The sequence below is a fragment of the Camelus dromedarius genome, chromosome 4 (genome assembly GCF_036321535.1).
Source record: "Camelus dromedarius isolate mCamDro1 chromosome 4, mCamDro1.pat, whole genome shotgun sequence".
Classification (NCBI taxonomy): domain Eukaryota; kingdom Metazoa; phylum Chordata; class Mammalia; order Artiodactyla; family Camelidae; genus Camelus; species Camelus dromedarius.
In genome coordinates, this window is record NC_087439.1 from 70,326,333 (window position 1) to 70,352,235 (window position 25,903).

At 39.7% G+C, this 25,903-nt stretch overlaps 1 protein-coding gene and 1 long non-coding RNA gene across 10 annotated transcripts in view; one reads left to right on the forward strand and one right to left on the reverse strand.

The window, feature by feature from the left end:
• The window catches only part of FAM117B (family with sequence similarity 117 member B), a 59,242-nt gene extending 56,492 nt beyond the window's left edge, over positions 1–2,750 (reverse strand). The window contains exon 1 of the mRNA XM_031451974.2: positions 2,012–2,750. Within this exon, the coding sequence (XP_031307834.2) occupies positions 2,012–2,615 (604 nt within the window). The 5' untranslated portion in view covers positions 2,616–2,750. The remainder of the gene's footprint in view (positions 1–2,011) is intronic.
• LOC116153089 (uncharacterized) lies at positions 1,999–23,807 on the forward strand. 9 transcript variants are annotated; one of them, XR_010380660.1, is made up of 8 exons: positions 1,999–2,135; positions 4,210–4,366; positions 5,190–9,510; positions 17,717–18,214; positions 19,875–19,950; positions 21,344–21,492; positions 21,587–21,674; positions 21,873–23,807. It is a non-coding gene; the product is annotated as an uncharacterized LOC116153089 (long non-coding RNA). The 9 variants fall into 9 exon arrangements; XR_010380657.1 differs by having other exon boundaries at positions 21,344–21,674; XR_010380659.1 differs by having other exon boundaries at positions 21,587–23,807.
• The last annotated feature ends 2,096 nt before the right edge of the window (positions 23,808–25,903 follow it).

The following is a 25,903-nucleotide window of genomic DNA, read 5'->3' on the forward strand; positions in this document are numbered from 1 at the left end:
TGAAAAGGAAGCTATCAGACATCCACTTCAGAGAAATTTAATAGCAGATGGTATTCCTTTTCTCACCTAGGTGAGAGTGCTGCATTAGAGGAAAAAGAGAGGTTTTGTTTTTTGATTGTTTGTTTGTTTTTGTTTTTGAGGGGAGAAGTGAAAAGGGCTAACGAGAAGGGTTAATTTTATAGTGTGAATACTCTATGGAATGTATGTGAGGTAAAGAAGCTTTGGGAAACATGAAGCGTGGGCACATGAGGAGCCTGAGATCCCAGCAAATAGAGCCCTTCTAGAGATCAGAAGAAAAGAGCACCTTCCTCCACATATTGCCAATATTTAATTTACCCAGTTCCCATCAGGTTGCTGCTCTTCTTTAAAGTCCAAATAGTTGAGAAGGTAGCCTGATTCTGTCATCAGACTGGGGTCACCACTCCCTCCTCCATCTCTACTGCTCACTTAAATAGCTTTCCTTCCCTTCCACTTGCCATACTATGCTGGCTCCAGAAGGCTGAAGGCAAACTGAAGCAATTAGGTTCACCAGATACCTCTAAGACTTGCTTCAAAAATTTAGCACATGTAATTTTAGCACTTCATATATTTCCCAGATTCTATGTTACACATCATGAAGCTACCTCCTTGATATAAAAGACATGGTTTTGGAGTACCACCCAGCAGAGTTCAAATATTCACTCTACCACTTGTTACATAACTTCTCTAAAACCTGTAAGAGTGAAAATGAGACCATGTATCACCCACCATAAGCAGGAGCTCAGTTAAGTAATAGCTATTATGGGGGGGGGGGGGTTCTAACAAAGTTTTTTAAAAAGCACTTTCCTTTTTTCAAAAGGTTTTAAACAGTACTCTTGTTCTATTCAGAAAACACTATTGATCATTTTTCAGGGCAATTCTCACCCAAAAAAGTATCCATTGTCTAAAATCTTTGACAAAATAAATAGTAAAGTTTCATCCTACTCCCTGCATTTCTGAATGAATCCTTGAAACCACTTCATCTGCTTTTTTGGTTAGGAAATACTGTACTAAGCTCCCTGAAATACCCAATCATTCTGCCTGAAAGTTTCTACGAGAAATTCCTCAGACAGGGGAAAACAAAGATATACGTTGGCAGTTAATACATAAGTTAAAAACCACCCATTTCTCTTTTCATTAAATTCTAACAAGAAGGCAATCAGATGAGTAAGTTTTTCTCTCTTTCCTCTTGCACAATTTGAATCTCTCGTTTGAGTTATTCTTTATGAATGACTCCTGAGGAACCCAACAGCTCCATTCACTTTTCCCCAAAAAGCTCTCAGGTCTAGAGGAAAACAACAATTTTAAGTCCCTAAAGTAATAACAAGGAGGCAAATCTTGGACCTTTAAAAAAAATGGTTTTACATCCTAAACACACAAAATCGGCATATCAGAAATACACCTAGACCCTCAGAGCCCATAAACCTTCCAAAGAATCTTGCTTATCTTACTTCTCACTTCTTGCTAACCACTTAGCAAGTCTTAGGAAATGTTAACATGCGCCCAGCCACAAGTCTCTTCAGGGACCCAAATCTGCTATGCTAATGCATTTAGCCCCCCAAATTTGAAACTGTTCTGTGAAAGAGAACTACTCAGCAGCTGACATGTGCTATCTTAACATTAACCGTGTCACTAAAAGTGACAAACCACTCCCAGCCTCACCCCTAAGGGAGGGTAAGCAGTAACCAGAGGGCGGCCAGAACCCCAGGTTTATCATTAACACAAGAGCCCAAGTACAAGGTTAGCGACTGCAGCTCCACTGACGGGACCGACGGTGGGCCGGCAGAGGGATGAATGAGGCGGGCAGGGAGCGCGGAGGGGGCGAGGGGCCGGCCCGGGGAAGGCGGGACCTCACCGTCCTGGTCCCGCCCCCAGCCCCGCCCCGGCCACCCTGGCTCCGCGGCAGCGCCGCAGTCCCCGCGCGGTAGCAGCGCGCGTCCGGGACCCCTTCCTGCCGCCGCCTTCCCCTCGCTGCGCGGCCCCCTGCACGTACCTGCTTTGCAAACCGGGGCGCTTGGGCTCCTTCTCTCCGGGGAGCTTCGGCTCTGCTCCGGGGACCTCCTCCGGTGCCGGACGCGAGCTGGGGGTGGGGCCGCGCTCACCTCGCCTGTCCACAGGTGGGTGGGCGACGAGCAAGGCGACGACACGGTGCCCAGCAGCGGCGGCGGGGGCTGCGGCCGTGGGGGGCTCCCGCGGGCCCCGGGCGCGGCGCCGCGCGTGGGGCTGGTGCCTCGCGTGGACGTCGCGGACGCGCCCGTCTGCGTGGCCACCGTGGGGCTGGTGCGCGCGGCCGAACTCCCGCCGCTCCTCGTGGGGCTCGTGCTGCGCGAGGCGGTGCGCGGGCCCCCACCGCCGCCGCCGCCGCCGCCCGAGGGGCCTGAGGCGCCACCACAGCAGCCGCCGTTGTTGTTGCCGCCGCCGCCGCCGCCGTTGCTCCGCGTGGGGCTGCCATGTTGCTGCTGCTGCTTCAGCTGGAACGGAACCGTCGCCCTCATGGGCTGAAGGCGGCTCCCGGCTCCCCCGGCCGTGGCGACCGCACCGCCCCCGAGGGAGCCGGCCGGCGTGGGGGACCCATTGCGCCTCACCCGCTGGGACATGGTCCCCCCTCCCCGGTGGCTGGGCGAGACGTGGGGTTTTGTTGTTGTTGGGTTGAAGGGGGAGGATTCTCGAGGCCGGAGGGAAGGCCCCCGCGAAGGGGTGACGAAGCCGGAATCCAGGTGCAGGGGACGCGCGGGCCGCGGCCGGCAGGAACGAGGTGATGCAGCCGCCGCCGCCGCCGCTCCTCCTCATCAACAATAGTGTCTCCTCCGCTGGCCCCGCCCCCCGCGAGCGCCCATTGGTGCAGCGTCAGCCGCGCTCGAGCCGCTCCACCGCGCCCATTGGCTGCTAGCAGCTCGGGTCCCGGGCCCCCGGGGCCTTAGAGAGCCTGGGTTTGCGCGGAGACCGTCTGCTCTTTAAAGAGAAAGAGACCCGCCCCCCGGGGGGAGGGGGTGCGGAGGAAATAGGCTGTGTGTATGTGTAGTGTGTGTGCTCGCGCGCGCGCGTGTACTCGTGAGTGTACACGCGTACGCGCGCGCCTGGCCACGCGCGTCTTTCCCTTCCCGCTGGGGGGAGCCCTGGGGACTCAGATTCTGGAATATTGCCAAAGGGAATGCCCCGAACCCGAGCCGTCCCCAGGGATGTCTGAAGTCTTTCCTCTCCAAACGCATTTCCTTTCCTCAGTATTAACTGGCACAGTCTGGGTTCGTGCGTCTCTTTCTGGCTTTTTTCCTTGATCTTTTTGTCCTGTCCTATAATTCCATCAACATTTGGACGGGGCTCAAAGGAAAAGAAATTTAATTACTCTTACTGGCATTTTACACCTCGTCTTTTTTTTTTTTTTTTTTAAGCTCTAAAAAGAACCAAATCTCAGAAAGATTAAAATTGCTGGTTACAATGCGGTTTTAGATTGTATCAATGATGTCCAGTTACCAAATGCTATTGATGCATCTAGTATCTCGGGTAATCAAGAATTTATTTTAATCAGCTACTTCACAGTTCCCTGATACCTTGGAAAGATGTCTGCTACCTAACAAGTTTGTTTAGTGCCATAGTTTTCAAAGGGCCTTGTTTTATCCTCACATTAATTATTTGAGACAGAACTGTATTAGCCATTCATATTTTTGTCTGGTGGAGGAAACAGGTCTTTGTAGCATGTGCAAAAATTCAGTAACACTAGTTCTACAATAGCCTTAGAGATTCCTCATCAAGACAAAAAAAAAATGATGGACCCATACCCCACATATCTCTCAGCTTATAAACTGCCTGTCCATGACTTTTACTACTTTCTTAGATATACATCCTAGACAGATGTCATCTTGTAGAAACATGGGAGTGGAGGGCCCAGTATGATTCACTCTGCACCTGAAATCCTACCGGGTCCCTCTGCACTGTGGAAAGCCTTTGAAGACCTAGAGATGAGATTCATATCCCAGATCCAACATGTACTCTGTGGCCTTGGATAAGTTACTAGCCAGTTTCCTTATCTGTAAAATGCAGTTAATGCCGTGTCCTTCATACAATTGTGATTATCAACCAAGAGTTAAATGAGAATGTGGTGTGTAGAAGGTAGTCAATACTTAGAACTTCTTGATGATTCAGAGGTCCACATCTCTTCTAATCACCCATTCCTCCTCTCTCCCCCACCACAAGGAGAGGCCCCAAGCCCTTAACCCAGGACCTTGCTTAAGCTGGCTAGCACTGACATCACTACTCATCGCCATAACCTGGAATGAAGACAAACACAGGACACACAGGAAACTGCCAACAAATTCCATGCAGAGAGCTAAGTCCACTCTTACAACAATGGGTAAGAGAGAAGATAAGCCTTTAAATAAAGATGTTCTGGAAGCTCTATCTGGCACTTTGTCCTGCACAAAGTAAGAACTCAACACATATTTACTGAGTTAAACCAAGAGAGTTCAGCAGGCCAAGTGTCTTAGGCTTCCTGATCAATTACTTTTGATATCACCAAACTAGAGACCCATTTGTTGGTGGCAAGAGACTTTTACTGTTTCTGAGCTAAAGTACTGATTTCAACACAGAAGTTCATGCGATCAAAGAATTAAAGTGTCTTTGGCTTAATCATGAGTTCACTTTTTTGCATTTAGCCATATTTCCTATAGAAACTCAAATGCCACAGTTCCAGAAAATGCCTTTTTCATCTTGGCAGCTTACCTCACTCATCAGTTTAGGGCTCAACTTTAAACAAACCAATGAGAGCATTTCAACTGAAGCAGGTCTTAACCATTTTACCCTCTTTTTACTAAAGTTTACTTATGATGTGAATAAAACTTTGAATGTATGAAGTCATCAAATAATGCTAAAATAAATTTTAATATATATAATATACATGTACATATATATATATACCAGATACCTTAAAATTCTTCAGTACATTTTTAACATTTAATGGCAATGCATAAAAGCATCATTTCCCCTTGCCCTTGATTTCATTATCTGTTGTTGAAGATTCAAAAACCAGTGCGCATCAAGGTGATATATTGGTCTTCAGTTTGTTAGTTTATCTATAAAGAGAGTCCTTGTATTTCTAGGATCAACAAAATAATCATGTCTCCCTGTGCTTTAACTGTTCTTAGGATATAACTCAAAATTTCTGTTTTCTCTCTAAGGTTGAATTGTGACTGTATGAAGTTGAAGAAGCAACATACTGGAATTGGTTTATCTGTATTTAAACTCCAGAAGGCAAAATTATTGATAAGCTCATTTTGTACCTGTGCTTTTTAAACTATTTAAAATGATCTTGTTATGGTAGAGGAGGGTGGGTTTTGAGAAAAAGTTTATCATCCTGTAGTTTTTTTTTCTTCCTATAGTTTTAGTAGAATCAACCATATTCTGTTATAAATCTCCAAAATGTCATTGAATGGAACATTATACAGCCACTAAAATTATCATTATGAAGTCATAAGTTCCTTTCATTTTAAAATGGAAAAAAAATAAAAATGATGCATTCATTGTAACTACAAAAATATAAAAACGTTTATGCATTATAAATGAATATTAGAGGTTAAAATAGTGATATGAAAATAAAATAGCCTTTTTAAGGTGGAAGTTAGGGAGGTATCTTTTACCCCAAGAAATATTGATATCCAGTTTTCTAATAAAAGGGGAGAATTACCAGAACTTAAATTGTTGAGTGATGTTCTCTGCTTAAAATCTGACTGCTAATTCACTGAGACATTTGTCTTAGACCATTTCCTCAAGGCCATCCGTAGCACCACATGTTCTGGTGTTTCTCTTACCTCTCTGACTACTCCTGGCTTCACTTTGCTGGCTTCTTCTCAGTCTGATGCTTAAATGGTGAGAGGTCCTCAGGACACCATCCTAAACCTTTCATTCCACTCACTCCCTAGACAGAGAGCTTCATTTGTATGCAGAATCCCACTGACTACCACGCTGCCATCTATTCAACTGCCTGCTTTGCCTCTCATCTTGTATATCTCACAGGTGCTTTGAATCTTGTCCGTAACTGAATTCATCATCTTCCCACCACTCACCCACCACCACCAACTGGCTCCTTTTCCAGTTTTCTCTTATTTCAATAAAAGGTGCCGCTCAGTGGTCTGTATTGAAACCCTGAAAGTCATTTTAGCTCTCCCACTCCCCTAAGGCAAGACCAATGACTCACCGTATCTTAACTGCTCTAGCTTCTAAATCTCTTATGAATCACCACTATTCTCCAAATTCACCATCTCCTCTAAGCATGCCTCTATCCTCTCCGGCCTACGCTCTTACACAGGCCTAGCCAATCTCCCTAGATCCTCTCTGCCCTGGCCTACTTCTCCAAGCACTCTCCACTTCTCACCTGTAATCCATTCCCCACACATCTGTAGTGGTCTTTTAAAAATGAACTTGATCACCTCACTCTGCTGCCTAAAGCTTTCCTTTCCTTAGGATGAAGCTCCCAGCCCTGAGGCTTACCACATATTTCCACGGGCACGTCTCTTCCTCTCTAGCTCCAGTCACACTGGTCTTCTTTGATCTCCCCAAAATGCTCCATACTCTCATCCTGAGCCTTCACGGTTGTGATTTCCTCTGCCTGGAACATTCCTCATTCCTGTCACTTGGCCAACTCCCGACTCATTTTTAGATCAGGGAGGCATGAATGGACTTGCTCGCCACTTAAATTAGCCTCTTCGAGTTTACAGAAGTACCATGCTCCCCTGCTGTGGTCATCATAACATGATTATCTATTCACTATCTGTATATCCTTCTCAATGTTAAGCTCTACAAGTTTGTTCACTTATCAAGTATTCATTGGCAGCCTTCTATGCACAGAGCACTGTGCAGGGCATTAGCTCTACAGCAATGAGCAAAGCTCCAGTTCCTTGTGCTCTTGGTCTTATATCTGCTGGAAACAGATGATGAGCAACTCAGGTGTGAGTCCATACACACAGAACTACACACGTGAATAAACTGCCAATTGCAAAGTTCTATAAAGGAAGCCATAGTGCCATGAAAAGGAACAACAGTGGAGATCCAGCTAAGACAGATGCGAAAGACTTTCTGAAAAGGTAATGTTTAAGATGAGACCTAAAAGCTAAGAATGTGCCATCCATTAGGCCCTGGTAAGAGATTTTGAATAAAGCTGAGCCCACGCATAGCCAGTCTCATCAAAAGAAACAACAGATACTAAAAATAAAAATAATAAAAATCTAATATTGATAGAAGTTTATGAATTAAGCACAAAAGGGAAACTTATGTGCATGAGTCTCAGTAAATATACTTTTAAAAAATCTTAATCTATCCATCTCTCTAAGTTCGACTCATCATGGCACAACAGCCTTTAAATATTACCCCCAAAATTAGGCCAGACCTGGACCTGGCTCTTCTTTCCTTGGCCTCATTCTCTCACCTTTAAGTGTGCATTCTTGCTCCTTGAATAACTCCCTGCATTTGCTCATATAAGTCTATCTTTTTGACCTCACCATTTCTGCATCTCTACCAATTTGTCCTCATCAGTATAATAGAAGCTCCAAAGCACAGAGGTGGAATCTTCCCAGAAAGGAGTGGAACTGAAAGAATTCTTATATCTTCAGTTGTGTTTATTTGTTTTGTTTGTGTCTGTTATCAGTACTGTTGCCATTGCTCTCATGCCAGGAATCCACTCTGGCCACTGTATGGAGAATGGCTTGTAAGGGAGCAGGAGGAAGCAAGGAAAATAGTGAGGCACCTTTTGCAAAAAAGTCTGAGCAAGGGGGATTGCAGATAAGAAAACAGTGGATGGATTCAAGATCTACCTTTTAGGTAGAATTAATTTGTCTTCCAGGTGATAAGAGGTGAGGGAGAGGAGCTGTCGGGGATGTCCCCCAGGTGTCTGGCTTGAACACCTTGGTGGATGGTGGTCTGTTCATAGAGATGGGGAGAAGGGGAGGGAGGAACAGCTTTGGGATCAAAGTCAGTCTAGATTTGGATGTATTATGTTTGAGTTGCTTGTGAATTATTTTAAAAGAGTCATCGAAAAGGCAGTTGTACATATAAGAGCCAAGTTCAGAGACGTCAGGCCAGGAAGTATACATTTGAGAGTTTTCAGATATAGATGTTTTTGTGGCTATGTGAGCAAATGACACCACCTGAGGATTAATCACTACTTCTCAGCCTTAGCACAGTGCCTGGCACACACTATATGCTCAAAAACAATTTAAGCTCCTGTCTGTCTTATTTACCCTTGTATGCTCACACTTAGGACAGTGTCTGGCATATGGCAGGTACTCAACTGTGTCCTGTGAATGGAATGAATGATACAGCCACTGTACCATTCACAGCTACAAAACAGTGATTACAAACCCATGTGTCTTAGACCCCAAAGACAATTTGCTTTCACCATAGGATGGTACTCTAGTTCAGTAGATAATCTCAAAACCTGTTGAGAAAGATGAGTACATGGTATCCCTATTATAGAAATGAGGAAACCAAAGAGGTTATATGGCTTGCCTGAAACTAAAACCCAGGTTGACTCAAATTCCGGCATTCTTGCATCATAGCAGGGATGACGTTCAACAGAATAGCAGGTGTTCTGGATATTTTGTACCTACCAATTAACATATGCTGTGAAGAAAGAAAAAAAAAGAAAAACCAAGCAATTAAATTTGTAATTGAGGAGGATTACCAGTTAAAACAATCTTCTGCTTTTCTGCCACGCAAGCTGTTTCATCGAGTCAGCTAAAATATCGTACGACCTTTTCCACTTCCCAAAAGTAAGGTACTCTCTCCCTCCTCTCTCTGTTCATTGACGTTGTGCTGTCAGAGATATGGTTCCCATTATACCAGCAGTGTTGTATTTTTCCAAAAGCTCTTTGATCTGTATATTAAAAGAAACATTAATGAACAAAGGCATGATATAGAAAACAGTGTACACTGTCAATAGGGCTTGGCTTTGCTTTTCTCTTCAAGGATTGTAGTTATGCAGATGCTTGTATGCGCATGCATAGAGTATTTTTGGAAATTCTCCCAAGAATCTGGCCTCTGAAAAGAGGAACTGGGAGGGGTCGGGGTAGGAAGGAGATGTTCTTTTTTATGTATACTCTCTGTACTATTTTTGAAGTTTTTAAAGCATGTTCATGTATTAGTTTTAGCAAAAAAAATTTTAATGTAAAAACATTAATCTCAGAAACCATGTTATTTTGGTGAACACTAAAGTTTGAAATTAGGATTTATAAATGATAATTGCACTCTTATATAAGCTTCAGTATCTAAAATATTTCTGTATTTTGTTTTGATTGAATAATATTGAGAAAATCTTGATCAACAAAGATAAATAATTACAAATGGTAATAATGTTCTTTTAACTGCTCTTCAACTGGACAGATTCAGAAACTTGAAACAAGAGTAAAGGAAAACGTTTATTGGAAAAAATAATAGTCAAGTGGGGAACAGATGGAGATTTGGAAGACACAAGAATGGCAGAATATTCGTAATTGCTGAAGCTGGGCAGTAAGTATAGAGCTGTTATTATTCTGTTGTTTACTTTGTATCTGTTTCAAAGTGTTCATAATAAAATGTTTTAAAAATTGGTTCACAAGAATAGCCAATAACTGCTCACGTACTTTATAACAAAAGTCAAACAATGAAAACTTATAAAGCTTTAAGGATCTGCAAAATCCTATCTACCCTGCCTGTTAGACATTTATCTGTTTTGCACATAAGAATGTACATCAAGCAGATGAACTTAAATTTTGCTGTGTATTTAATTGTGTTCAGCATACACATGCGGTGGTTGCATAGTCACCTGCAGATTTTTCTATAAGCAGACATATGCAGACTAGATCTTTTTTAAAGACCAAAGTAAAGCTACAACCTTTCTAAGTAATGACATGTTTACAATAAATTCAAATATATACTCAGAAATAACAGGAAAATTTCAATGCTGATAGCTACACACACAAAATAATAGTTTGCCTGATGGAAGAAATTAACTAGTGGTGGTCCCAATGTATTAAAATGTATTAGATTAAATTAATTGATTTTATTACAGGTGTTTAAATATTTAAAATATATTTTGAAATGAAATTCAGATCAAACATTTACTCCACCCTGAAGCATTAGGCAATTAAAAACCATTCTACTAGACTGTGATAAAACTGAAGGCAGGAAATATATTTTATTCATCTCTGTCTCTCCAGTACCAAACACAATAGTTTGATGAATGAATGTTGTTAACTGAAGGTATGGAAAAATTGATTTCTAAGCCCCAAAGTAATCTTATTAAAAATTCATCTGTGTTGATTTTTCTGAGTACATGAAGTCCATCCTCAGTATAAACAATTCAATACCAAAAACTTTAATTAGAAAATAAAAACCCGCAGTTCCCCAATCTTTCATTTTTCTATGTATAAAGTAATATATATTCAAATAATATTTTTACTTTGAAAAATAGGATCACATTATGGATACAAGTTTTGAAACCTGTTTTTTTCCCTTAAGCATATATCTAGGCCATCTTTTCACTCAGTATACATCCAGGTTCTCATTCCTTTTAAAGAGTAGATAGCATTCTATCATTTGGCAGGACCGTAATTGAACCAATCTTCCAATGATAGATATTTAGGCTATTTTCAACTTTTTGGTATAACATACAAGGGTACAGTGATGTCTTTACATTTGTGCTTTGCATTCTTGTGAGAGTATTTTAAATTTAATGTTGTATAAAAGCAATATGTATACACAAATTAAGAAATCAAATAGCTTTAGGAGGCTGATTTTCTTAAGTAGTCATTTGCTTCCATTTTCATTGCCCTTCCCAAACCCTCAGAAGAATTGTTAAATCTCTCTGAAAATGATTAGTGTTTTATCTTTTCCTTAAAGACATCTTGATAGAGGCTTCCTTTCTCCTGCTCTGTTTAAACTAGAAATATTCTAGGACGTCTGCATAGCTGTCGGCATCACTTCTTGGCTGTGCATATATCATGTTCCCTCAACCCAGGGACTTCTGTTTTGGTTTCTTTGCTCGTGTACTCCTTTGTTTTATAATAGCTTCCTAGGAAGAGGTGTAAATCTTTAGAGATGTTGCATGTTTGCAAATGCCTGTCCTATCCTTACAATTAACTGATGATTTGGCTTGGAAAGAATGATTCCTCAGAAGTTTGAAGCCATTGCTCCATTGTCATAGAGCATTCAGTGTTGTTGTTGATCAACTCAATGCCATTGTGATTCCTGACCCTTTATATATGATCTGTTTTTTCCTCTCTGGAAGCTTTTAGAATCTTCCCTTTGTTAATAATGTTCTGAAATTTCATTATGCCGTGCTTGTGTAGGGCTTTTTCTTTTTTCTTTTTTTTTTTTAAGTTCTCTGAGATGGTTACCAGATGGTTTTCAGATGGGAAAATGTTACTGTATTATTCTTCAATAGTTCATTTCCCTTCACATACTAGCCCTGTCCTGCCCTGAGAGAATGACCCTTGTACACGATAGACTGTACCAGCTGGTTTCTGGTTAGGACTGGTGGGTGTGAGATCAGGTCACAAGAAGAGAGAGAAGTCAGGGTATTTCTTCCCTGAGGTACAGCACATCTCTGAGGCAGTAGGTGTGTCTCCTGTTGGGAGGCCCTGCCTCCTTGGCTGCAGCTCTCACTGGGCTCTGTTTACATGACCTCCTCCAGCCTTGCCCCTTCAGCCCTGGGAGTATAACAGCTTCTCATTGTTTCTTGCCTCTGGACTCTATACCGCCCTAGCTTGTTCCCTAATCCTTCCTGCTCACACTTCCATACATAGACTCTTCATAAAAAATCTCTTTATTGGAACCATGTGGGATGCATTGGGCTTGCTGTTAGGACTCTGACTGACACAGTCTGTTTCTCTCGCTCTCTCCCTCCATTTTCTAAGAAATATTGAACTTCCTGGACTAATCCTCTAACGATCTTCTTTTTTTTTTAATTTAATTTAATTTAATTTATTTTGGGGGGTAAACGAAGTTTATTCTAGGAAGAGCAACTCATTGAGAGATAAAGCCATTTTAAAATTTACATATATGTACTGTTCATTGTTTCCAAGAACAGTTCAGAGTTTTAGTTTTTTAAACTTACATAGTTATCAAAGGAATAAAGCCAACCACAAAATAAGAAACAACAGAATGCATTAATCCAATCATAAAGGACAGTCAAATGTACTTACACATATTTAAGAAATCAGTCGTCTAAGTCATAAATAAAAAGTAGTTCATTTGTGTCCTTTTTTAAAAAAAAATCCACTTAAAAGCGATATCACATGGCAGTTTTCTTTCTCTTTCTGGCTTACTTCCCTTAGAATGACAACCTCCTGTCTAATGTTCTATTTTCTGCTTCTGTATCTTCTCTTGGATCTACCTCCCAGGAAATTTCCTTATCTTCATCTTCCAATCCTTCAATGGATTTCTTATTTCAGCAATCATATTTTTTGTTTCAAGAGAGCTCCCTTTATTCTATGATCATTCTTTCTTTTCCCCCAGGGGGACTGTAATTAGGTTTATTTATTTGGCTTTTCAATGGAGGTACTGGGGATTGAACCCAGGACCTCGTGCATGCTAAGCTTGTGCTCTACAACTTGAGCTATACCTTCCCCCAACCATTCTTTTTTATTATAGCATTCCATTGTTGTTTATTCATGTTTCATGGATGTAATTTATCTTCCTGCATTGTCTCTTTTTCCACCAAATTCCTTTGTTTTGGCATCTGCCTTTCATGTTGGAGGCATTCTTCAAATGTCAGATGACTTTTATATAATAGCTGATTGTTAGCTCGTGTACTCACATGGTGCTTGTCACTTGGTGGGCTTTACTTTGGGGTCATCAAGCAAGAATCCACCTGCTTCATTGTAGGGCCCCCAAATGTCATTTCTCTTGAGCTATTACATTTTTCCAGAAGAGAATCTGCCAATCTTTTGTCAGGCATTCTTGGAACCAAGTGCAGGCATTAGGCTGAATAGCTTCAAGTTCAGAAAAGACTTTCATTTAATGGGAATATTTTTCTGGAAGAAATTCCTTGAAATGAAATTGTGGTATCCAAGGATATGTGTTTTAAAATTTGATAAATTCCAATGCAATTTCGGAAGCATCCAAAGAAAAAAGTTTAGTGTGGTTTAAAAGAACCCAGTAAATGTATTTTATAAGCTTTAAATGTCAGCAGAATTTAATAAAGTGCTTCCCTTATGGAATTAATGCTCCAAGAGGTAAAACAGACTGAAATAAACTCTTCTTTTCCATGAGTCCCACTTGGATTCAGAATTAGTGCTAACATCGGCTATTTGAAAGATTAAATTTCTCATCTATCTAGGAAACAAAATTATATTCACCCAAAAAACCATTTGATTAGTATTGCAGTAGAGGCAAAAGTGGAAACTTACAAAGAGGTACTCAGTCTTATTTATCTGTAAGGACCTAAGGCAGTAGCAGCTAAAAAATATTATTTAAACCAGATGGCCTTTGGTAACTGATATTTGAGTTTATGACTTAATTGTTTGTGGGAGATCTGATCTCAGGGTGGTGATTACTCTGTAGGTTATGAGAATAATTAGGGCAAGAAGCTGTTGAACCACACTCCAGAGAGAGGCAGGCCACAGAACATGAAGATGAGTTACCTCTAAAGTACCTAAATTTTATCCAGGTCATAACTGACCTGTAGGATCTAGCTCTATGCTAGTAAGGTAGGTTTTTCTTTTTTTTAAATTGCTGATCATCTTACCCCATAAGGTTGCTCCATATTTTGTCCTAAATTCCTCACTACATAGCAGGCAGTAAGACATTCTTCATAAACCTTACTCCAGAAAAGCCAAGTCTCAGCCAGAAATAGACATTTCCCTTCCAAAATGATTATAAGGAAAGCTTTAAGTTTTCTGTCTCTATGGTGACAGTTTGATGGAGGTAGTTGAGGGCTGGTACATGGACTATGCCTTGGCCTTTCAAATTCTGTAACAAGCACTCAGCCTGAGCTCACAGACACCAATCATTGCTGTGTAATAGCAGTCACTATACCATTGCTGAACTGGAGCTGCGGTTTCTCAGATGGAAACAGAAGAGAGAAAACACATTCAATCTACCTTGTACTTAATCATTCCTTCTTACCTATGCTTTTATTCTGTAGATATAGTTGGATTTTCCTTAAAGAAAAGCAGTTAAATGCTATATATTGGCAAATGGACAGTCCAGACACTGGGTCAGAATCAACAAAATTCGAGTTTTTCCTAGGTACCAGAAACTGTGTTCTATACAGTTACTCACTGTTGCCAATAAATATTTGTGAATGAATGATTTTGAGGGCACTAATTTCACCAATGATTACTGCTGTCTTTTCTCAATATCGCTGAGCCAAATGAGAACACAGAGTGAATCCAGATGTCAGAGTGCCAAGTCACTACTTCCTGTTACATACAGTGACAGGTAGCTTAGCCCCCATGTATGGGTCTCCAGTCAGTTGGGAGAACTAATGGAGCCATGGTACCTTGACTTAGGCAGTTAACATGTGAATAAACTTAACAACTTACCCCTCCCACGTAGTGAAAGCACAGACCTGCCCAGACTTGGTCTTTAGAAAACTAAGACTGCTTGCTTGACTCAGCTCCAAGGTGGTTGTTACACATGGGGCACAAAGACCTCTTCTTAGAGCTCTCTCTTGGGAGGAAAGGACTTCAGAGAACTAGCAGCTCTGACCTGTGAACAATGTCTGTCACCTATCATGTCATCATTGTTTTTGTATGTATATATATATATATATATATATATATATATATATATATATATATATATATATTTAAGCAATGTCCTTTAAAAATCTCTCCTAACTCCACTTTAAGTACATAAAGTTCTGAGGGAGAGTTGCAGCATAGATTACTTCTCAATATGTGCATAGTCTATTAATAGTGAGGGTGAAAAAGAGGAAACCAAAAGGGAAGTTAAATTCATGCTCAATATGTAAGTTAATAATGTGTCAGTCCCACTCCTCCCTGCCCACAAAATAGAGGCTCCACATTAACCAAAGTCTAAGCCTCCCTCCCTTTCCCTCATTTCTAGCATGATTTTTCCAGTGCTCTGAATGACTGGCATTTTCAGTTACTTCTTCTCTTTGGAATGTCCCTCAATTTCTCAACACTTCCCTCAGTATGATTTCTACTGATCCTTAGATCTCCTGTCACTCAAGAGCAAAGGCCTCATGAGTGGTAAATAACCTTAAATGAAATGTCCCCCTTTTCTTATTCTGGCAATTATACTGCTATCCTGCCAGGTTCAAAAACATAGGATGATAACAGCAGTTTTATTGATAGTAAACATTTATTGAACACTCACTATGTGTCAGACACTGGCTGAGCACAGTGCACGCTGCAACACATTTATACTTTATAGCAGCCCTATACACTGGAACTGTTACCCCATTTTTATGGATAAGGAAAAGGAGACGTACAATTTTAAGTGGATTGTCCAGGAGTGTATAGCCCGTAAGTGCCATAGGCAGAAGTCCCAGGGAGTCTGAATCTAGGTCATAATCTCAATCACTGCATTAGGGTAATTTTCTTCCTTACTTTGTTTAAAATTAATTTATTTTTTATTGAAGTACATTCAATTACAGTGTGTCAGTTTCTGGTGTACAGCACAATGTCCCAGTCATGCATATGCATATATATATTTGTTTTCATTTTTTTCATTAAAGGTTATTATAAGATGTTGAACATAGTTCCCTGTGTTATACAGAAGAAACTTTTAAAATCTATTTTTATATATAGTGGCTAACATTTGTAAATCTCAAACTCCCAAATTTACCCCTTCCCACTCCCTTTCCCCAGTAACCATAAGATTGTTTACTATGTTTGTGAGTCTGTTTCTGTTTTGTAGATGAGTTCATAGTGTCCTATTTTTCTTTTTTTTTAGATTCCACATATAAGTGATATCATATGGTATTTTTCTTTCTCTTTCTGGTTTACTTCACTGAGAATGACGATCTCCAGGTCCATCCATGTTGCTGCAAATGGAATTACTTTATTCTTTTTATGGCTGAGTAGTATTCCATTGTATAAATATACCACAACTTCTTTATCCAGTCATCTGTTGATGGACATTTAGGTTGTTTCCATGTCTTGGCTATTGTATATAGTGCTGCTATGAACATTGGGGTGCATGTATCTTTTTGAATTAGAGTTCCCTCTGGATATATGGCCAGGAATGGGATTGCTGGATCATAGGGTAAGTCTCTTTTTAGTTTTTTAAGGAACCTCCATACTGTTCTCTATAGTGGCTGCACCAAATTACATTCCCACCAGCAGTGTAGGAGACTCTCCAGCATTTATCGTTCATGGACTTTTGAATGATAGCCATTCTGCCATGAGGTGATACCTCATTGTAGTTTTGATTTGCATTTCTCTGATAATTAGTGATATTGAGCATTTTTTCATGTGTCTACTGGCCATTTGTATGTCTTCAATTGGAGAATTGCTTTTTTAGGTCCTTTGCCCATTTTTGGATGGGGTTGTTTGTTTTTTTGTTATTTAGTTGTATGAGCTGTTTATATATTCTAGAAATTAAGCCTTTTTCAGTCACATCATTTGCAAATATTTTCTCCCATTCCATAGGTTGTCGTTTTGTTTTGCTTATGGTTTCCTTTGCTGTGCAAAAGCATATGAGTTTAATTAGGCCCCATTTGTTTATTTTTCTTACTTACTCTTTGACTTCAAAGATGCAGTCTAACACAGTAGTTAAGTGGCTTTGGAGCCAGAGTGTCTGGGTACAAATTCCAGTTCCTTACTTATAGCTGCATGACCCAGAGCAAGTTGTTTAATTTCTTCTCATACAGTTCTGTTAGGATTTGAACGCATTAATTCCTGTGCTGAGCTCTTTGCTCTGTGACTGGCACATAGAAAGCACTCAGTGAAGGTTGGTCGTGATTATTGTCCAAGTATTGGTTAAGCCCTGCTCGTTGGCTCCATGTCATCCCTCCAGTTCATCTCCATTTCACTTCCCCAGCTGCAGCTCTAACCTGGGCCCCGCCGCTAACTTTTCCATATGAGTTTATATATAGCAGGAAGATTTTTCTCCCTTAGACAATTTCATACATAGTTCCCATGATCAAGCGCCTCCAGTGGCTCCCTATCACAAATTTTATCAGATCCAAATTCTGTAGCTCAGCCTTCAGGTGTAATTCTACAGATTCTTGTTTAGCTTCTTCATTCTCTCTCTGCTCAGTCTCTGTGAAAACACAGCTTGTCAAGTCATTTTTTAGTTTGCACCTTATGTATTCTCTGGAATATGACTCAGTGGGGCTTTCTTTAATCATTTAAATCCTTTGTAAAATTATCCCTGGGTTTTCTCGGTAAGTATGTATATATAGTCAATTAATTTTGCAGTGACTATTCTTCTAAGACTTCTCTGTTAAAACTCCTCCCCGGCTCGATTAATTAACTCCTAAATATGTCTGGAAATATTCTGTCATATGTTAATTTGTACTTAGTTGTGTAGTACTTCATGTTCTTATGCATTCTCAAATTTTCTCTCAGCAAGTTTTTAGTCCTTGAGGCCAAAGATCACAGTTTTTCTTCTTTTTCAAGGCATCCTTCTGGCTTAAGGCAAGTGCTTCATAAATGCTGTTGAGTGATTGATGGTGTGGAACAGTTGATGCAAAAGAGAAAGTTCTATTAGAGGCCAACAAAGTAATGTGACACTGGGCTTTATATTCCTTTCAATGCAGGTAACAAATAACCTATGTATTCTGCAGCTCTGCATATCAGGGTGATTTTCAGCGTAAAGCAGGCCACTTGCCACTGACAAACAGAGCATCCTTTCAGCAGCAGCCAGAAAGCTGATCTCTTGATTCTCTGTTCCTGGGCGTGTAGGTATGTAAGCAGAAGAAGGCAAGGGATAGGCTGCCATGACATGTCTAGGGGGCTTTGCCGAGACAACACAAAGCAGGTAACCCTGCAGTGGGGAGAGGAATCAGGTTGCAACTAACTCCTTATCACCTGCTAACGCAGAGTCAGCAACCTGGCAGCTTCCCCTCCCTCTACTTAGAGAAAATGTTCCCCTTCCAGGCACCTGCTTGGATCGTTGATCCTAAGGAGACCTACCCCTCTCTCCCAATTCCACAAGAAGCAAAGGAAGAATAGCATCCAACTCCAGACGAGTGAGAGACAGAGGGGAGGAGGTCCAGACACCTTCAAAATAACACGCGAAACAGGACCCAAAAGAAGTGAGTCACAGATCACCTTTAACCATTGTGCCAATTACTTCTTTGGTAGAATGTCAAATGGAAGATAATAATTGGAACCATTGAAATGAAAACTAAATCATTCTAGTTACACCAAACAGAGCCAAGAAGGCTTGTCAACACACAAAAATGGAAGGGTGATCAAATTCCATGGGGCTTAGGTGTGGCTTTGACTTTAAAGGTAGAAAAAAAAATTTCAATTTTCATACTTCAGACGTGGAAACAGGTAAAATCATAGGATTTTAGAGCTCATGTAGTCCAAGTTGCATGTTTTATAAAGGAGGAACTGAGGCCTAGAGAGGAAAATTAACTTTCCCAAGGCCACCGGAGTATGACAGTCAAGATGAGGGCTCAGGTCTCCTGATATTCCAGGGCAAGGCTCTTACATTCAACTCATGCCCAGAGAACATGAGTAAACCTGATACCTTTCTAGGACGATAAAGTTCTACCCCCACGATACTGGGCCACAACACAACAGCCCTGGTTTTTCTAAAAAGTTCTCTGATGTGCATGTTGATCTCATGTCCCAGTCCCAGTAGGAGAAAAAAGAAAGCACATGAAGAAAGAGCGAGAGAAGAAAAAGAAAAAGAAAACAACAAAACAGCATAACCTAAAGCAGAAGCAGTCTTCTTAGTGGCTTAGGGGTGTTTAGTAGCAAACAGGGAGCCAAGAGAACCTGGATTCTCCTGCCTCTATCTCGGTTACTAACTAGCTTTGAAAAATTATTTAGCCTGTCTGGGTCTTAGTTTCCCATCTGCAGAATGAGAGTACTCTACATGAAATTATTTCTAAGTTCTCTTTTATCTCTAATATTTAAAAACAATGTTAGGACAGCATTCAAGCCTCATGACACTAATAGAATTTTATCATATCCCAGATTTGTAACAGAAGAATATTTAGAACGTGAAGGTGGTGAGCAAGTAGGTGGCTGACTGTGCACTCAACTGAACAGATATTTATTTTGTGCCTGCTCTACGGAAGATGTGGCCCACGCTCTCCAGGAGCTGTCAGCTTAGAGGAAATACCTTTAAGACTATGTATTCACAGATAATCTCTTATCTAAGTTCTATCCAAGTCTGACCAAAGGTCAAACAAAATCCAGTCTGTTCAAGAGGGTTTTGCCAGAGGCACCTTGATAGGTAACATTCTGAATTCTTGTCCCTTCTTATGTCTCCACCTACTCCCAAGTGTTACAAGTAGTAAAGGCACATGCCTGAAGAGCATTCCTACTTCATGCTCACTGGCCAGGACCATGGTAGGTCACCTGCTTCAATATCAAGGCTGTTCACTGACAGTATTGTAACATAGACATAAATAGTCATTAACTCAAATTTTATCATGGATCAAAATGCTAGGAACCTGGAGTGCACGCCCACTGCTCTGCTCTGAAAGTGGACAAATTGGTATAAGCATCTCTGTTTGAGAAATTGAGGGCAAGAAGTGGTCTATGAAATACGTGCCTCTGTGGAGAAGTCTTAATCCTTGACGTATTTTCAAGATTTGTCAGCAGTGTAAGCAAGGTGCTTCCTACAAGATACACCCTCTATTATAAGACCAAATTTCCAAATTCTGCTGTTGTACACTACCTACTTGTACATGTATAATGATGCTAAATCCTTCACTATTCCACATAACAACCAAGGGAGCAGCTGCGTTTCGATGGCCATGGAGGTATGTTATGCAGAATGAAAGCTAAACATATGGAGTCATGTACACAGGTAACCTCGAATTACTTTATCATGTCTTAACTTAGGTGTTGACCTTTTATTCAAATGGTATGTATTTTGTGCATAAATTACCCAAGCTACAGAAGTAGGGAAAGGGAAGAGGGACAGACCCAGGAGAAATCATTGGAATGGTAGGTCCAGCCTCTAAGAAATAACAGACTTTGGAAGAAAAATGCCTATAGTCAATTCTCCTGTGAGTAAGATATGAATAGGCACCTTCTGCTTCCGAAGCTAGAAATCACAGAGATCAGGGCTCGGAACATATCTACCCTCCTCTCTTTTTGGGAACCCAACCCATTAGAACTTTTTTTTTTCTCTATCAGTTTGAAAATAGGATTCAGAGTCTGTCTGATCAGAAGTCGTAAACCAAGATGAATCATTCAGTTGTGATGTCACTGGCTTCAGCAATGGCTTATGATTAAGCAAAAACCTTTCCAAACAGCCTCCAAAAAAAAGAATAAGAGTACACAGAGCATTTCACTGCACTTTAAATGAGCAGGCCATTACTGTATAGGGGCAAACAGAGCCAGTCAGGAACACTTTCATATCCTATTGAAACTCACCTTAGCAGCAGGAAAGCAGAAATGGCTAAAGGAAAATTACATAACTGGAGAACTGTTTTCTAAAACATGCTTGAAGTACAGGGTCGATTTCTTCTTTCTTTTTTTTTTTTTTTTTTTAGATTGTTTGTGTCATGGATGGGGGGTTATTTTAAAATTTAGCACAAACTTACCGTGGAAAAAATTAAAATGTACAATTAAGCAATAGATAAGTAAATAGAAATAAAACAAAGGAAAATCACCCGTATCGTCCCTCCAATATAATTGCCATTAACTCTTCTAGCCATTTTTCTGTGCATTTGTGTTTGTATTTCATACACAGAAAGAACAAGACTCATACTACAGGGATGGGGTAACAGCTCAGTGGGAGGGTGCGTACTTAATACGAATGACGTCCTGGGTTAAATCCCCAGTATCTCTATTTTAAAAAAAGAAAAAAGAAAAAGAAAAATAAGTAGGTTAAAAAAAAAAAAGAATCATACTACACGTTTATTTTGTAGCCTGTTCTTTACACGAAGTAACATACATCATGAGATTGTTTCCATGCCATACATATTTTGGGGCTATTTTTAATGACAGTGTGTACATAAACTAGAATGTATGTACCGTTGTGTGAATGCATCATAATTTATTTAACTAATTCCCAGTTCTTGGATTAGGTTGTGTTATGGGCTAAATAGTGTCCCCCTAAAATTTATATGTTGAAGTCCTAATCCCCAGTATCTCAGAATGTGTCTGCATTCAGAGATTGGATTTTAAAGAGGTAACTAAGTTAAAATGGAGACATTAGCATGGGCTTTAATCCACTATGGTTGGTGTCTTAGAAGAGGAGGAAACTTGGACACAGACATATGAGAAGAAAGACTATGTAAAGATACAGGGAGCGGATGGCCATCTACAAGCCAAGGAGAGACACCCCAGAAGACACCAATCCTGCTGATGTCTTGATCTTGGATTTCTAGCCTCCAGAACTGTGAGAAATAAACTTCTGTTGTCACCAAGTCTGTGGTGCTTTGTTATGGCAGCCCAAACAAATAATAAGGTTGTTTCTAATTTTTTCCAATTAGGAACATCATCCTTGTATTCAACTCTCTGGGTACATGTCCAATTATTTTCTTGGGATACATTTCTAAACAAGAATTGCTGGGTCAAAGGGTAAGTATCTTTTTAGGCTTCTGACATGGATTGTCAAATTGCCCAGCTCAAGGGTGTGGTTTCCCAGTACTCCTAAGGCCATTAATCTTCAAAGTGCTAGAGTTTTTCATTTTTTTTTTCTAATTATGTGTTTTTCAAATTTTCCATTAGGAATACATATTGCTTTTGTAATAATAAAATATATTTATTTTTAAAAAGGGAAGAGAGAGCCTTATACAGTATGAAAAATTTCCACATTTGATTGAATGAAAATGAAACTTACAATGAAACTGTGGTTTGAAGAGAAAAAACTGAAAGCTGATCAAGAGAATGAGAAGAAAACCACAGACTGGGAAGAAATATTTGCAAAAGACATATCTGATAACTGTTATCAAAAATACACAAAGAACTCTTAAAACTCAACAAAAAAAACAAACAACCTGATTAAAAAATGAGCAAAAGGCCTGAACAGACATCTCACCAGAGAAACATATGATGTTCAACATCATGTGTCATTAGGGAATTATAAATTAAAACAGCAATGAGATACTAAACGACACTTATTAGAATGGTGAAAATCCAAAACACTGACAATACCAAATGCTGGCAAGGATGTAGAGTAACAGTCATTGCTGATGGGAATGCAAAATGGTGCAGCCATTTTGGAAGACAGTTTTTCAATTTCTTACAAACTAAACATACTCTTACCGTATGATCCAGTGATTGTGCTCCTTTGTATTTACCCAAAGGAGTTGGAAACATGTCTACCTAAAAACCTGCACTTGGATGTTTATAGCAGCTTTGTTCATAATTGCCAAGGCTTGGAAGCAACCAAGAAGTCAACCAAGGATAAATAAACTGTGATACATCTATACAATGGAATATTACTCAGTGTTAGAAATAAGTGAGCTATCAAGACATGAAAAGACATAGACAAGCTTAAATGCATACTACAAAGTGAATGAAGTCAATCTGAAAAGGCTACATGCTGCATAATTCTAACTGTATGACATTCTTGGAAAAGCAAAACTATGGAGACAGTTAAAAAAAAAAAAAGAGTGATTACCAAGGGTTAGGAGATGGGAGAGATGAATAGGCAGAGCCCAGTGGATTTTTAGGGCAATGAAACTATTCTGAAACTATAATGCTGGATACATGTCATTATACATTGGTCAAAACCCAGGGAATGTGCAACAAGAAGAGTGAACCCTAATGGAAACCTATGGATTTGGGGTGATGATGTGTGAATGTAGATTCATCAATTTTAACAAATTTTCCTCTCTGGTGCAGGATGTCGATAGTGGGAGAGCTGTGTGTGGCAACAGGGGCAAGAGGTATTTGGGAATTCTCTGCATTTTCCTTTCAATTTTGCTGAGAACCTAAAACTGCTATAAAAATAAAATCTGTTAAGAACCCAAACAACGAAAAGCTCTTTGAGAGATGCATGTTGAATCAAGTCATTATTAGGAAACTTGTCCACTGCCAAACTTCCCATTTAAGAAAAGGCGCCACCTTTCTCCTCGTTATACAAACCAGAAACCTGGGTCTTTCTTGCTGACTTCCTTTACCTCATTCCCCACTTTCACTCACTCCTGCTGAAAACGTATCTTTTTTTTTTTTTTAACTTTTTTTTTATTGAATAATAGTTATTTTACTGAAAACATATCTTACTATTTTTCCCGTAACTGTTGCCACCTTTCCTGGACAAGCCATTATCTCTCTCCAAGACTAGATATAGTCTAACTGTTCTTCTAGCTTCTGTTCTTGCCAGATTTTAATCTGTTCACACCGCAGCCAGAGTAATCACTGGGAAACATAAATTTATGTCATTTCACTGCTTAACATTTGAATGGATTTTTTTCTGCACTTCGAATAAAAAACAAACTCTTCAAAGCTGGTCAGGCATCTGCTTATCTTCCAACCTCAACTCCCTCTCATCCCCCTTGTTCATCAAGCACCAACATGAGACTCCTTCACCCCATTGCCTAACAGACGTCTTGTTACTCTCTATCTCTGGATCTGTTTGTTTGTTTGTTTGTTTCCTTCACAGCCCTTGAATTCTATAAATTCTTTTTTCTTTATTTATTCCCTGTTGACCCCCCATGGAACTCACCTGAAGTTCCCTGAGAACAGGAGTTCATCTCTTCTGCCTAATCTGGCATGCCAACACCTGACACCATGCCTTGAGCTTAGCAGGCAGCAGTGTAGCAAGGGTGGGGCAGTGGGAGCAGTAACCCCTGGTTCAAGCAATAAGGGGGTGGGTTTAAGAACAATAATGGAAGCCAACTAGGAGTTGGCTTGCTTTTTATTTTCACCATGAGTCTTTAATTCTAAACAACATGGGTGATAGAATGCTCCTCTCTCCTCCAAATTCTTTTGTTTATATAAACTCTGTAACAATTGTTGCTATTACTGAGTTTCCGGAATGAAAGCTTCAAATTAGCATATTTGTATCACTTATGCTTCTTTAAACATTTTATTTTACATAAAAGCTAATTCCCAATTAGACATGCAGACTCTACACACAGGCATTTCAAGAGTAAGTTCACAATAGTTTACAATTCTTCTAGCTCATTTTGGGAAAGGTTCACATCTCAGACCTCTATAGTACTACATATTCTTGAATTTAAACAGTAGATTCAAAATAAATGATAGCATGTGCTTTTAGAGATTAAGATACAGATTGATTTCTATTCTCTCACTGTATGTGATCATTTAAAGTTTCATTTGTATTTAAAATTTAAAACAGTGAAACTGAGTGAGCACTGCAAGATCGAACATTTTAATCCGGTTAGTGCATATTTTGGTTCATACATGAAATATTTTATTGAATTTGAATAATATCTTTAAAATTGAAATTAATTCTTTAAAATTATTATTCTTATTTAATAAGCTAAAATATCATTATTCATCAACAGACTAATATTTAGGCATGTTTTTTCATTTTTTCAAAAAGTACATTAGTGTAAATAAAAAGTATCAATTACTCCTTTCCTTTCTTGTACAGTAATATTTCATTATTTATTTATATCATGACTTTATCTATATATAAAGCTCAATGAAAAAAATTTTGCCCTCAGATTTTTTTTCTAGTCCTTATTGTTAGTCTTTTCATTTTGTGATTTTTTAAAAATATCTTATTACTTTCTTTTTTAAGCATTTTTATTATTTTGTGGGGGGGAATTAGGTTTATTTATGTATTTTAATGGAGGTTCAGTACTGGGTATTGAACCCAGGACCTTGTGCATGCTAGGCAGGCACGCTACTGCTGAGCTATACCTTCCCCCTGCTCATTTTGTGATTCTTATTTAAAATAAATTAGTTGTATAAAGGAGGAGAGCTAAAAAATCATCTGCTTTAGGTTTTGACTATGTCAGATATGGTGATTATTGGTGATCAAAAAATATTTGTCGACTATATTGAATTAGTCAATTTGAAAAGTCACAAATATGTAAAGATTTAATCTCTTTCCAAAATAACCAGCCTACATACTAACTAGACACTGACAATTTTACTTTCACCTGGTAAAATCTATTTACTTACAGAAGATGCAAGAGCAGATAAATCAAATTTTTTCAAGGGGCAAAACATACCTACCCAGCATATGACAATGAAGTCAAGGTTTGGCCTAGACCATAGTCACCAAGGAACAATTTTTAAATGACCCATAAGTTCTGGGAAGTAAGCCACTCATTTTGGAAATGCAGACTCCTGAGTTTACCGACAAAAGTGTAGAATTGGTGAGTTTAGAGAGGAGCACTGAATCTCCTGCAGTTAGTTCCTCGGGAAAAGGTGGGAAAGTTCCTCAGCAGGAAAGAGTAGGCAGCCTACTCAAACCACCACTTCCTTTACTCTTGTGACTGTACCCTGCTGTGTTTATAGGACAGTAAGTTCCCTATGTTCTGTCACTTCTAACTTCTGGGTAACAATGTAAATGAAATGGATTTTCTGCTGCTCTAGGGATCAAGGGGGTTTTGGGCTTTGAGCTTCATGAATTCCAGTCCCTGATTCTGTTTCCTCAGTTTTAATATGTCTGTCTCTCTGTCTTTATGTCTCTCTGTCACACACACACGCACACACACAGGCAAGGAAATATTATTCCCTAATCCCAGCTATAAAGGAGCTTTGGGTGTTGACTCACATCTTTGAGATGTCAGTGCTGTAATGGGTGGAGCTTATCTGAAAAATTCAAGGAACTGTTTGAATTAAAGGAAGTTCTTGCTTTGTCTGTTTTAGTTAAAATGTAATCT